We start from the raw sequence: 14420 nt of genomic DNA, 5'->3' as shown, positions 1-14420 counted from the left end.
AAACTGAGTTCTGGAATTATTTTGGTAGCTAGCAGATTGGGTGAAATTCAAATGAATAATTAAAGTGTTGGGACAACTCATTACAAGTGCCCTCCTGTTTTTGTTTCAAGAAGTGCTGCTTCTCAGACACTCATGATATACAATTTGTAAATAGCACATGATTTATGACCTGCCACCAACTTGAATGCTTATTATTTACTTTGTACTTTTATTCATTTCTAGGACAAGATGTTGATAAATATAAAGAGCATCTTGTGGATGTGTTCTACCTTAATAGCAACCCATGCGCAGCAAAACGGTGAGTGTGGAGATGATTTCTTTGGTAATAATTGAAATAAACTATAAGGACTAGGGCTAGAATCACTAGAATAAAGAATTAATTTTTGATATAGTTGGCCCTGAACACTCATAGTTAACATATTAGTGGGCTGGAAACAGTAGTATCAAATAAACAAATTAAAACAAAATAATGAATGGGACACTGAAGAAGCCAGGGGGCTTTCGGTAGCTTCCAAGATTCCTTTCAGACTGTGTAAAATGGCTTCTATACGGCATCTTTTAAAATTCCACTTTCTATACTACTCAGACTTTCATTTAAAAAAAGAGACAATAAAAAGTTCTGGAGACCAGAGTTTGAAGGGTCAAGAAGATAACGAGAAAGCTGTTAGCCAAGTTTTTGTCTCCTTGCTTCTCTCCCCTACCCACCCTTTTATTTTCTCTTTTTTCTTTCCTCCTTTTCCTCTCCTCATACACCTTCTCCCCACTTTTCTTTCTGTCTCGCTCAAATATATAAGTGCCCTACACTGTCTACTTTTGTTTGGTTTTTAGCTTTGTAACAATAACGGTGTTCTAATTTCCAATTTTTGGACTGTGGATTTCCTGAAAATTAACCTCCAGGTTATATGAGACAGGCAACAAACAAGTAAACAAAAAATCAAGATACTTAAAATTCATGAAAATAAAGCAGAATGAGATCATAGAGAGTGGTCTGGGTAGGGGAGGTGGTAAGGCCTCTTTGAGAAAGTAACATTAAACTAAGATATGAGTGGTAAAGGGAAGCGAGCCAGCAATGTCTGGCCCTGAGATCTGAAGAAACAAAGCATGTTATCCACAGAGAAAAATCACCAGAGTTAGAGAGGAGAGGAGAAGATACAGAGAGGGTGCAGTGTAACTGGAGAGGAGTCATCTGGGTAAGTGGCGGTGAAGGATTTAGACTTAATAAAGGGCTGGATAAGATGCGGTGAGGGTGTGAGGAATCATGGTTGAGCTGACTTCAGAGATGACTTGCCTTCCTCACCTCCATTCCCCCTTTCTGGCTGATTAAAAAGCCCTTTCTCCATTACCCTGTGCTGTTTACAGCTATTACAGCCCATACAACTCTCTTGGTAATGTTCTTTTTTCTTTTCCACAAGTGGACTTTGGGCTTCAAAAAGGCACTTTCATTTTCTAGCAACGGGCCTCATGTGTTCAGAGCACTTAAACATTTCATTTATTGCATGAATTAGTGAAGGAATGAAAAAAAAAACACACATTTATGAATTCCAGAATGAATGGCCTACCCAGGCGTCAGAGTCTAGGTGCCACCCATCTGTTCAATGCTCAAGAGTAATTTTCTTCAGCATTTTCAGGAGGTAAAGGTGAAAGTCACAGACAGGAAAGGACAACAGCATGCAGTGGAAAGAGATATAAAAAGAGAGGCATAGAAAAACAAAAAGTTGGTTTGTGTAGGAAGGAACAGGAAGAGAAGTACAGATAAAATAATGGGAGAAACTTGAGGGATGGGCAATCACTCCTTCACTCAAACAAAATTTAGATTTTCTGCTGAAAACAGAGAAAGAACTCCTACAGACAAGGAGGAAAAAATAGGGGGAAAGGATGTCCTGAAGGAACTCTGAGAGTTTTGTGGACTCCACCCGCTAGCCAGTTATTGATACTACAACTCCCAGCAATACCACAGAGAGAACTGCGAGGACCCAAGGACAGAGCTAAACAAGCACTCTGGGACTTTTGGGGCTACATAAGGGAGCCATGCTAGATGTGCTCTCTCTGGACTGTGTGGCTGGTGGCTGGTCACTTGGCTCTTGATGAGCTTTCAGTGTATCATTGGAGTTCCAAGTCAGTAGAACTGGTAGGATGCTCTAGTTAACTTTTATCTCTCCCTGGGTTGTTCCTTTTCCTTTCTCCTTTGTAAATAAGCCCATCATTTGACCATTTTTGTGTATGCCTGCAGTTAGTTGAATTTTAAACACATAGGTGAGGATCCACAGACAGGCAACACAGTTCACATTGTTTTACCCTGTAACAATATTACTGTTATAGCCCCTGGAGAGGATCTTTAAATAGTAATAATAGCTAGAACATTGAGTAATTCTATATGGTTGGCATTGCTCTAAGTATTTGACATCGTTTATTTAATCTCACTTTCTCTGGTGAAGGAGATGATTTTCTTCTCCCCATTTGGTAGAGGAGGAAATGAAAGTACCCAAAGATGTAGAGAGATAGTTGATTCAGCAGCTGAGACACAATGTAGTGATGCAGTCAGGAGGTGCTCCATAGTTCATTATCTGAACCATCATGTACACCGAGAATCAAGTTCTTTGTAAGTCGATCATATGACCATCATATATGCAACAAAATATTCAACAGTTGGGGTAATTTCGGAAGAAATTTTTGTCATGTAAGGGACAAAATTTAAAAATATAATACCCAGATTAAGCAAGTTCCCAGTGGGGTACATAGAGATAACTGGTTATTGAGTTCAACACAAGTACCTTCAGCTTAAGGTTTTCTCTGTTTATTCACAGGCACTCCCAGGGTAATCAATTAGTGAAATGTTGCCTATTGCTTTTTCCTTTATTTAATGTATGGAGAGCTTTTTGCTTTACCAATGTCTGAAATTGGTTATCTAGCATTGACCTACTTATTTGGATATTCCTCTAATATCAATAAATGGAGTTATGTACAGTCAGGAGTAAATAAACAAGAAAGTATTTCCTACTTGAGAAATTCCCATAGTCTTTATCATATATTTGGCCAAGGTCTCTCTGTCTAAGTATTTGGTCATATTATGAAGGTGGAATTTATATCACCCTTGCACTGACAGAGAATGAAATAAAATTAATTATTCATATTTAGAGATATGTCCTTGATTGTGATTCATTTAGACCACAAACCATCGCATGGGAACAGCAAACATTTTCCTAACATTCTTTTTTATTATTTGCATTGTCAGAGTTTCAGACAAATTCTTGTAGGTAGACCTTTTTTTTCTTTTTAACATGCGTAATCTATAAACATCTTCTGAACTACTAAATTTCTTTCTTAAAATATTTATATTTAGTGAACTTAGTTCTTATGACCAAAATGCATTAAGATTCAAGATTTCATACACAAAAGACTTGACCACACAGCTTTTTGTTAATCTTGTAAAGACTGAATTCTGCATGACTATTTATTTATCTCTAACTGAAGCTTTTAATTTTCTTATATCTATAAACATCCAGAACAATAAATAACCCTTGGGAATATTGTCTTTTGACACCACTTAGTTCAATACATATTTTTATTAAAACACAGTTATTAAATAATGCTCACTGTTTCAGGAAACTCCCATTCAGATGGATTGGATTGATCTCAAATCTGCCCCTACACTTCTAAAATTATGTAAAGAACTATTCACATATGTAATTTAGTAATAAATATTAAGGAATTGAGAGTTGTATATCTCCAATTCATTTTAAGGAGAAGATAAACAATCTCATAATTAACATCATAATTGAGGTTAATAATAAATTTATTTTCCATTTAAAAAAGTGTTTTTATTTGTAACTTAGTTAATAATCTAAACACATCTTTAGGAGGGAATATAAATTAGGGTTTTAGAACACAGACTACTTAGGACCCCTGTTGGTAGGAAAAATATGTAAGGTGATTTTGTGTTATCTAATTTGAACCTCCCTCATGGGGTTCAAATTAGAGGAATATGAACTAGGTGAGGATTGTTTTCAGGGATCCCCTCCATAGTGTAGATTTATTTAAAAGTTCACAAAATTGGCCCTTCCTGGTGGCACAGCGGGTTAGAGCCCAGCACTAGGAAGCTAAGCTGCATGAGTTCGATCCTTGCCTGTCCCGGAGGTGATCCACATGGCACGGCAGACCTCTCCTGACACGCCCACTGCTCCCCTCAGCAGTGTACTTCGTCAGTCTGCCTGTTCGCTCCCCACTCTGACTCTGGTGAACCCCTCACCACCCCTGTGCCTCTGGCCTGTACCCCAGAGTTCTGTATGCACAAATAAATAAATCTTTAAAAGAAAAAAAAAGTTCACCAAATTGTTAACATAAACAAATTAAGGAAAAAGGGTGGGGGGAAATCTAAGGAATCTAAACTCAAAGAGGGACTAAAACTGAGATTTCTTATGTGATTTAATTTAGGTACAGGAGGTCAATCCAATAAATACCAAAGATGAGAAATTCTTTGCTTAAGTGTAAGGAACATGGTTCTGGCCCAAGTCTGTCACCAACCAGTTGATACTTGAGGGGTACTTTCTGTCAGTGGGAATCATTAATAAGGGATGGGAGTGAATTCACTCTGAAGGTAAACCTTAAGAAAGACTATTGATTTATTTTAAAATTTATTCATTTTTCCATACAAGATCTGAGGTGTAGGCCAGAGGTGTGGGGAGGTGAGAAGATTCACCAGAGACAGAGTGAGGAACAGAACAGACAGACCTACTTAAATACACTGCTGAGGGGAGCAGTGAGCAAGACAGAAGAGGTCTGCTGTGCCATGTGGGTCACCTCCCTGGCTGGGGATGGAACTTATGTCACAGTAGCTAGTGATAGCTTCATAGTGCTAAGTAAGACTTATGCCACCAGGGAGGCCCAGAGAATATTTTGTAATTCAAGCATGCCATTAAAACTAGAATTATTCTCTTGCTACTTTATTTCAAGTTGCTAATAATCTTAGCATGTTAAAATTTAGCTTCATGTAGCTAGTAGCACACTTTACTTTATTTTTCTTTAATTTTGTTACGTGTCTTAAGTCCTGTTTTTAGACAGCTCTATATAGATTAGTAATGATGAACACATGATAGCAATGGTCATTATAAATTTGAAGTAGATTAGTTATTTCTATCATAAGTACAGTACTGTGTTGGTTAATAGATTTATTTGTATTCTGTGGAATATTGTATATGTCAGATCTCCTTTTATTTCCTTCTTGAGTTTTATTTTCATTTCCTCTTATATAATATAGGTCTAATCTTAACAAACTTTTTTTCTTTTCAGACCCATGGACATAATTTTCACTTTTTAACTGCTTCCTAACATTGTTCCAGTTTTTTAAACCTGCATTTTCTGCTCAATGAGAAGTCAGTTTTTATAAGCACTAGACACTAGCCATTCTAAACAATGTCAATGATAAAATATTCCTCCTGGCAGCGCCAGACCACCCTCACACTCCCATTGCCTCTGTGACCACCTACACACCTGCTTGCCATGCCATCTGACCTGCCTTTAACGCTGAGGCGACCCAGAGCATACACCCTTCTACTTTTTAAAGACTTGTTTTTCTTTCTTACTTTACTACTCCTATCAAAATGATATTTAGAATTTAGTAGCTATAGAAACAATATGCAGAAACATTTAAAAAGTCCTTAATTTCATTATTCAGCCTACCATTTACCATATTTCCTTTTTCTGTCATTTTTTTCTTCACACAATTAAGGTCAGTTGTATTTATGGCAGGGGCCCTTAAAAAATTATATTTTTAAAGGCTACACAATAACCCACTCTGTGGCGGTGTCATACATTTCTTCATTATTCTGTTACTGTTATGATTTAGGCTGCCTCCAGCCTGTCATACTGTCTCGTCTGTCTACTGAGTTTGTGTTGAGGTAATGTTGGCTTACAACACTGTGTAAGCTTCAGATGGACAGCTTTGCACACCAACACGTGTAGAGCTCTCCTACATGCCATTGACCATTGGTGATACAGTTTCCATTCACCACCGTTCAAGTACTTGGCCCTCTTTCACACACCCCTCACTATCTCTTCCCCTTTGGTAACCACCATTCTGTTGGCAGATTCTAAGCGTTTACTTTTTTTTGCTTTATCATTTGCCTTGATTCTCTATCTTCCATATGAATTAAATCATAAGCTGTATGTCTTTCTCCATATGACTTATTTTACTTAGCATAGTCCCTTCAAGATCCATCCATGTTTTCACAAATGACAACATTTCATCATTTGTTAAAACTAGCCCATTCGAATTGCAGTGTGTGCCTATCACACCTGCTATCTCCATTCATCTGCCAGTGGGTATAGGCTGTGTCAACATGTAGCTCTTTTGAATAGTGCTGCGGTGAACATAGGTGTACATATATCATTTTGAATTAGTGTTTTCATGTTCTTTGAGTAAATGCCCAGGAAAAGAACTGCTAGGTCATATGGTAGCTCTGTTTTCAATTTTCAGGCACCTCCCTGTTATTTTTCATAGTTGCTGCACCAATTTACCCGCCCACCACTGGTGTCTGAGGGTTTCCCATATTCGCATTGTTGATTCTGGTCCACCTTTTTCCTTTTTTCTTATGTTGCTTGCTTTCTTATACTTGTCTTCTTTCACTTACGGACTGTTATAAATGCTTTAAAATGAATGCCATACTCGAGTACATAAAATTTAACACTAGTAAACCCTGCCTTTTGAACATTTTTGAAGTGGTATACTAGTCTCTGTATATAGATACATTAATTATTTGACATACCTGAAGATATTACTGAACTTCTGTAAGGTTTTCTTATTCATTCAAGTATTTAATAAACTTAGTTTGGGTTTTACATGACTGTTTAATTTGGTGTTTTTTTTTTCCTCTAGTCAAAGCGGAAAACAGTCCACCTGTTAAAGGTTTCCTTGCTGGAAAAGTGAACCTACCTTGTCATTTTTCAACCTTGCCTACTTTACCACCCAGTTCTAACACCACCAGTGAATCTCTCCGAATCAAGTGGTCTAAGATGGAAGTGGACAAAAATGGAAAAGATTTAAAGGAGACTACTGTTCTTGTGGCCCAAGATGGGAATATCAAGATTGGGCAGGGTTTCCAAGGGAGAGTGTCGGTGCCCACACACCCTGAGAATGTGGGGGACGCCTCGCTCACTATAGTGAAAGTACGTGGGAGTGACGCAGGCCTCTACCGCTGTGACGTCATGTATGGGATTGAAGACACCCAGGACACGGTGTCACTGGCCGTGGATGGTAAGGCTCCAAATCTGTAATTCAGAAGTGCTGTAAAGCAATGCACAAAACAAGTGGTTATTCAAGGTTTGGAGAGGTGGAGAATATCCACCTTTTTAGTGAACATCATGCTGCCCGCCAAAAATGAGACGATGGGAGCAAAGGGGACGTTGGGAGCAGCAGCAGTTTTATTGAAACAAAGCAGTAGAGTGTACTGGAAACAGTGAATAGCTTCAGACGGTGTATAGTTAAGGAATCACTATGATTATTGAGACCTATTGCTGATTGCTTTTCAAAACTATGAAGGATGATCTGCCTTTTGTTTTAATTTTTGCATTCAATTTTTACACACAAACATCCATGCACGAGCACAAAATCATTTTCTCCCCTTTTTTTCATTCTTCCAGAACAATTCATCTCTTTGAGATTGTTTTTAAATTCTATTTTAATTTTCATTGAGGAAACTGGTACTTCTCAGTACCTAATAAATACCATGGTGTATGTCACAGTGCCTTAAAACAGCCAACACTCCGCAAACATTTGAACTGGTTCAAAGTAAGAATTCAAGAAATATTTTTTTAAAGCTTGATACATTACTATTCCCCATTTTGTTTTTCAATGAAGCATTGTAGCTTCATCTGCCTTTCACTGGTTGTTTCTATGTCATCTGAATTTAAGTTAAGAGAGACAAAGCAAAGAAAGATTGCTTTAATTGTGTGCCCACTTAATGGCATAGTTCTCGGAAGCATGATATTTTGGCAAGTTATTAAGCAAAATTCTAATAACCAGGCAAGATGGAACAGAGTTTCTTACAACCCTCCATTTCCCTATAAAATATTTACCTTTCAGATATATATACAAAGGGTTTTATTAAAACTCTTTCTTGTCTAGCCAAAAGGACATTCTTTGCATTTCAGATGCAACAAATTAACTTCCTGAACATCCCTTTACATTTAGATTGGTTGCTTCCTTGTATAAATCTATTTTTATGTTGTCCAAGCATCCCCTAAATATCTTGGGCTCTGGGCTCTTCTGGCCTTTTTATCATATGTTTTAATTAAGCCGAGACCATTTTATCCTGTTGATATTTCTATCCTGCTCTCCTTCTATATCTACCTTTGCATATATGGTGCTAAATACACACTATCTATACATGTATAGAATATATCTATTTTAAATCCCGAAACAAGTTTAACAAATTCTTACCATTTTCATCACTGAAAACTTATCAGTGTATTTCCCTCCCACTTTGCTCCCCTGAAACAATGAAATTCGTCCACTTAATCTTCTTAGCCCCATGACGTCTTCAAATGATTACAAGGAGTGCAGATTATGGAAGCTCCTTTGTGCCTCCTGCCTGCCAATCTCCAATGATTATGCAAGATTTTTAATTGCCAAGAAGTCTATTTGGGTCTTTGAACAGCATGACATTAATTTAAAGTCCTCAAACTCTTCCTTAAGCTTTAGAGATCTTTATAAGTTACCTCTCATACCAGATAGCACTTTTCTTTAAACTTGCTGATCATTTTAGTACAGTTCTATCACGGCACAATTTTTCTGAAAGGCATTTGATGAAAGTTTCTTTGCAGCATCAGAAATGGAAAAATGGATGCAAGTTGTGAGTGCATCTACTTGTTGTGAGCACAGGTCTTTTTGTGTTGACACTTGTCACAATGGCTTATCTATGACATGTTAGCCTGTTGCCCTGTCATGATGTTGGACATAATTGTCTGGAAAGAGAGAGACAATCTATGAATGGGTTTGTGGAAGGCAGGCTTGTGTGGAAGTGAGACTGAGCAGTGGACTGCTGTCAACTCCAGACATTACTAAGAAAATACAATGATAGTGGAAGGTGTCTTAGAAATAATAACTCATTCCATTTAACAACAAAAAAGTGGCCTTATGATTTGGGTCTATAAAATCTCCTTCTTAATAACTCATTACACTATTTTCTACTTTCCAGTGATGGCTCAAGCACATCAGTTTCTCTCACATTTCAGTCTTGTAAAAATGAGTCACCATATTTACTCCAGTTAAAAATAGAGCTGCCACTGTTGAAGTGGGAGGAGAAGATCCAAAGCTCCAACCCTTCATCTGCTCCTCACCCCTTTGGCCATCGCTTGTGCCCTGGAGATAGTTCAGGAACCACTACTTTAGGCAATTCCTAAAGTATAACAAAGTGGCAAATATTGGGGTATCTGGCTTTTACCCAGGGGAGTCTGGAAAACTCTATTTCAGTCCTTCTTTGGGATAAAAGTCAAGCTATTTGTCTTCTAGTGCAGAGACCGTAAGTTATGTTGGTGAAATCATGAATATTTAAAAGCATCTGGATAGTACTTAGTAATCTACCCAGCATTTTAAATCCTTTAACTAATTTGACATTCACATTAAGCAAATGACTAACATAAGCAATAAGGAAATTAAGGTGCAGTATGTGAGTAAGGGCTTGTATGTGATTAGAGAGCCACTTCGAGATTGGAACAGCTTTCTCACACATACATTGGCCACTCTCTGTTCAATCTTAGTGGGTCATCTCTGGAAGTAAATAGCTCAGCGGAATCAGGAAATATCCCATTAGCTTCTATTGTGTTGGCCCTTGGTCAAATCATGAAGTAGTAGAAGTCAATTTTTTGACCCCTTATCAATTTCTATTTCCTTCGGTTCGTAGATAGCCTGAAAGCTGCCTGTCATCAGGACAGCTATCCACCAGTCTTTTTCTTAGATTGTTTATAGAAATCCTGGCTAAGAAATTCCCTCATGGAGCAGATTGGGGCATCCAGTGAATGACATTTCTGGGGCTCCTCAAATCACCATGATTTTGCACAATGCTACATAAAATGAAAATGTTTGTTAGCAGTTAATTGAATATATTGCTTCAATGACAAATTTTGCCTAGTAAGGTGGGAATTTGAACATGCTTGTAACTGTGCTGCCATCTTCACAGGGGTTGTGTTTCACTACCGGGCATCCACCAGCAGGTACACGCTGACCTTTGAGACGGCACAGAAGGCTTGTAAAGATGTTGGGGCTGTCATAGCAACCCCAGAACAGCTCTTTGCTGCCTATGAAGATGGATTTGAACAGTGTGATGCAGGCTGGCTGTCGGATCGGAGCGTGAGGTGAGGATTGTGGGGGCCACAGCCTTGCTTCATTAATTGCTGATTGAAAAGAAAGTGTTTCTTACTAACCCTTGTTTCCCCAGATATCCCATTCGGAACCCTCGAGTAGGCTGTTATGGAGATATGATGGGAAAGCAAGGAGTCAGGACCTATGGTTACCGGTCTCCTCACGAAACTTATGACGTGTATTGCTACGTGGACCAGGAGCTGGATGGTAAGATTTCAAATTGTTCAGATGTTTAGATGCCCAGACTGCTCTTTACTAGGACTAAGAACATCTGGGAAAGAGTGAGGGCACACTGGAAGAGAGCAGGTGTTCCAAGCAGCAACATTTAGTTAAAATGACCATATGGGGCCCCTCCTGGTGGCACAGTGGGTTAAAGCACAGCACTAAGAAGCAAAAGCTACTTCAGCATGAGTTTGATCCTCGCCCCGGGAGGTGACCCACATGGCCCGGGCAGACCTCTCTGACCCGACCACTGCTCCCCTCAGCAGTATCAGTCAGCCTTTTCTGCTCCCCACTCTGTCTCTGGTGAATCCTCTCACCGCCCCTGCACCTCTGGCCTGTACCCCAGCTCTGTATGCATAAATAAATAAATCTTTAAAAAAATGGCCATATGATTCAGTAGTGAAATAAGCTTAAATTAAAGTGGAAAGAGAAGGAGGAGTGTGTAAGTGGTTACGCAGGTTAAAATGTCTTTAGTTAATGGTAGGTTTCCTTTCAGTTTTGCTGCCGTTGGACCATTTCCAGTGTACTTTTAGAGCCTTCAGAATAGAATGCTGTAAGGGTGGTATCTATTCTTGTGAGGACTTCAGGTAAAAATCCTATGATAACAAACCATGATGAATCTAAGTGCTGATAAACACCACAAAGTACAACTATTAAAATAAAGGAAACCAGCAGAGGAGCTTCATGTTTCATTTCTTGTATTTACTTTGCCACACTAATATCCAGAACAGTCATTTGCTTAACCAATATTTATGTGTTAAATATAGCATTAGCTGTCAATGTCCTTTAGGTATTTAAAAAACATGTAGCACAGTCATTTCTCACTTAAGTTATAGATTCTTAAAGACAAGTTTGAATTCAGTAGTGGTGACATTATTCAAGGGATACACAATTCGTATTTACTATAAGATGCATGGAATAGAAATTTTTGAGTCTTTTGAAAAGGGGTTTTAGTTGTACTAACAGGCATCTTCAAAACCTAAATGTGTTCATAGAAGTATTGAGTTGAATTATAATTTTAATTTTGGCAGGGTATACATAAAAAGAATGACCTCAAATTTCTGACCTGTCAAGTGAGGAGAATGGACTAGATAATTCCATGGTGTTTTCCTAACATTACAATTCTGTGATTCTATGAATTGAATACACAACCTTTGAGACTGACAACTAGCGAGTAAGCAGTTTATATTCTCCTTGTGCTCTGATTAATTTGAATAGGAAGTCCTGCTTATAGGAAGGTTACTTCAGGGTCATTCTTAGCTTTTTCACCTTATTAGTATAATTATCATATCAGACTGATAAATGTATTTTATTCTCCAAATTCAGATTGAAATATTAATAATTATAATTTGTATATATGGACAAAAGGAGAACATACAAAATCCAATACATGGCTAATATTTGATACATATATATATGTGTATGTGTGTATATATATAAATGTACATACACACTCATTATCTACATCTATATATCTATAGATACATAGCGATAGATAGCAAGAGGAATTAATTCCATCATTTAAGTTTAATTTTTTTGTTTGTTTTACAGAAGAGGAAATAGTTGGTAGGATGACCTATTTTAGCAAATAAATTTGACTATTTCAGTGAGATGAAAACTGGTATCTAAATTCAGAAAGAAGGAACATGTTTACCATTGTTGTTTTAATTTAGAATACTATCTCAGTGATAGCAATGAAAATTTCTGGATAGTAGTAACTTTGGAATTGAACCAGATAGTTTTTGAAGAAATATATATAAAGTCTAATCACCTAAACTATCTTCACCAAAACGATTGGAAAATGGCGACTGTCAGGTGCAAAGCCAATTCTGATTTGGGGAAGCATTACTGGTCAGCCTCACTGAAGGAGAGACAGCTGTATGCACCCACAGTATCAGAAGGAGTGTTTAGCAGCCCCTCTGTGTGTCTGTTCTTGTCTGATCGTGATGAAACTACCAAAACCTTACTTTCTAAGGCTACATGTTTCCTAATTTTAAAAGAATTCTTTCAAGCCCAGAGAACTTTCTGCTTTTGTAGAAATTCCAGCCCCTCTACCAGGAATGTTTGAGCTACTTTGACATGTCTTGGGGTTGGAGTCCTGCCAGGGATCCCCAGTCAACTACACCCTTGGGAGAATCGGCCTCCTCCCTCTCCAGTCAGCCCAGAGCACATAACTGGTGTTAGGAGAATTGACCTGTTAGAAGTGTACCCCTGTGCATAGGAAGGAGGCACCAGTCTTTCGGAAAACTTCTCCTCCACACATGCCAGTGTCTTCTGAGGCAGCCTTGTTTACCCGGTTTCTGGCCCAATATAACCCAGCTGTGTTTCATGTAGTTATTTGGGATGAATGTTCCACCTATTTGATGACTGAAAACTTGTAAAGTGTAATTTTAGTTGAGGTATTTATATCAAAGCAGTAGAATTTGAATTTTTTGTTTGTTTGTTTTAGCACATAAAAAGAGGAAGATAAAAAAGCTATATAAATATTCGGTAACACTAGCTGACCTTTATGTCCATAGAGTAACATGTCGTTTGTCTCATACAAGAATCTTTGTAAGTCTGAAACATACTTAGTATGTTTACAATGACACTTTTTAAAATAATCTTTTTCCTCTTTATTTGTTGTCCTTGGAAGAATTAACAAATCTTCACCCATTGATATTTTCTCTCTGGGCTTGAAATTGGACTGCTGAGGAGTTAAAGAGATCTTTGATAGGTGTCCCCCTCCTTTCTTGGAGTATATGGCCTCTCTTTGAAATAAATAACTATTGGCTAAACTATGAATTTATGAAAATTGTTGTGGAAAGTTGGCTACATAAAATTACATCTGGTGTTTCAAGTGTCACATTGATGAAAGGTATTTTGGAGATAAGCTAAAGTTCCTCATAATCGATGTTCATTGCTATATTCATAGGTATAATAATTACCTATGGGAAGCTGTGTGTTTGTGTGTGTGTGTGTGTGTGCGTGTCAGTTGGAAGAGTCATCTGAATCTTTTCTAAGGTGCTGGTTCTAATATAGCTACAATGGACACTTTACAATGAAAGGTGATTTTTATATTAAGGTATTTTGAATATGATGAGTAATTTAATACCTGAACTTAGGCAAATAATTAAAAATAATACTGTGACAAAATAAGAATTTCTATATTATCCCTCCCAAATTGTTTGAAATAATTTTATCCTCTGGCTAAACTTTACCTTTTTGAATCGCAATGTTCAGGAATTATCTAGTGTCTGACTCCCCATAGAAAGCCATGGACCCATACATGTGCTCACTTTACCTGTGAGGGATTTAAATATTTCTGCAAGTGCTTTTAAGCTAATATATTTCTGTGCTAAAAACTAGCAGTTTGGTAGGAAGTATATGTGTCTAAATGAATCTATAGCAAAGAAAAACATCCTAAATAAGAGAGTGATGAAAAGATAGAATGTGATGTAAGTATTTCAGTTAAAGAGGTCAAACTTTTAAACTAAGTGAAATGAATAGACAGTGTATTTGATTTATTTTTGGTGGCAGATACATCTAAGAAAATAGTTTCCTTTTATAGAGTTTAATTTTCTCTGCTGATAAATGAGAGGGTGGTAGGTGAGGTCAGACTACTTTCTTTGATAACTGGCCATCTTTGTTTCCTCAAAAATGAGGCAATGCTTGCAGTCTTCTCTCCAGAAGTGACAGGTGATTGAGCAAGAGTTTCTTGTTCCTTTGACATGGATAACCTTGGGGACCTCATCCAATTCTAGTCTTTTTTATAGTGCGTTTTATGTCACTACACTTGGCTTTTTCTTCACTTGGGATAACTTATCACCCTACTGTTCCCTTCTCTGGCTTTCCACACAGCCTC

At 37.7% G+C, this 14420-nt stretch overlaps 1 protein-coding gene across 1 annotated transcript in view; it reads left to right on the top strand.

Moving 5' to 3' along the window:
• The first annotated feature begins 228 nt into the window (after window positions 1–228).
• Window positions 229–14420, top strand: part of VCAN (versican) — a 91326-nt gene continuing 77134 nt past the window's right edge. Inside the window, exons 1-4 of the mRNA XM_004678428.2 lie at window positions 229–298; window positions 6872–7249; window positions 10173–10347; window positions 10431–10561. Of these exons, the coding sequence (XP_004678485.1) occupies window positions 229–298; window positions 6872–7249; window positions 10173–10347; window positions 10431–10561 (754 nt within the window). The remainder of the gene's footprint in view (window positions 299–6871; window positions 7250–10172; window positions 10348–10430; window positions 10562–14420) is intronic.

The sequence above is a fragment of the Condylura cristata genome, unplaced genomic scaffold, assembly GCF_000260355.1.
Source record: "Condylura cristata isolate star-nosed mole 26May11 unplaced genomic scaffold, ConCri1.0 scaffold00007, whole genome shotgun sequence".
In the NCBI taxonomy this organism is placed as follows: Eukaryota; Metazoa; Chordata; class Mammalia; order Eulipotyphla; family Talpidae; genus Condylura; species Condylura cristata.
Note: the sequence above shows the minus strand (reverse complement) of the source record. Positions and strands in the feature narration are given on the sequence as shown.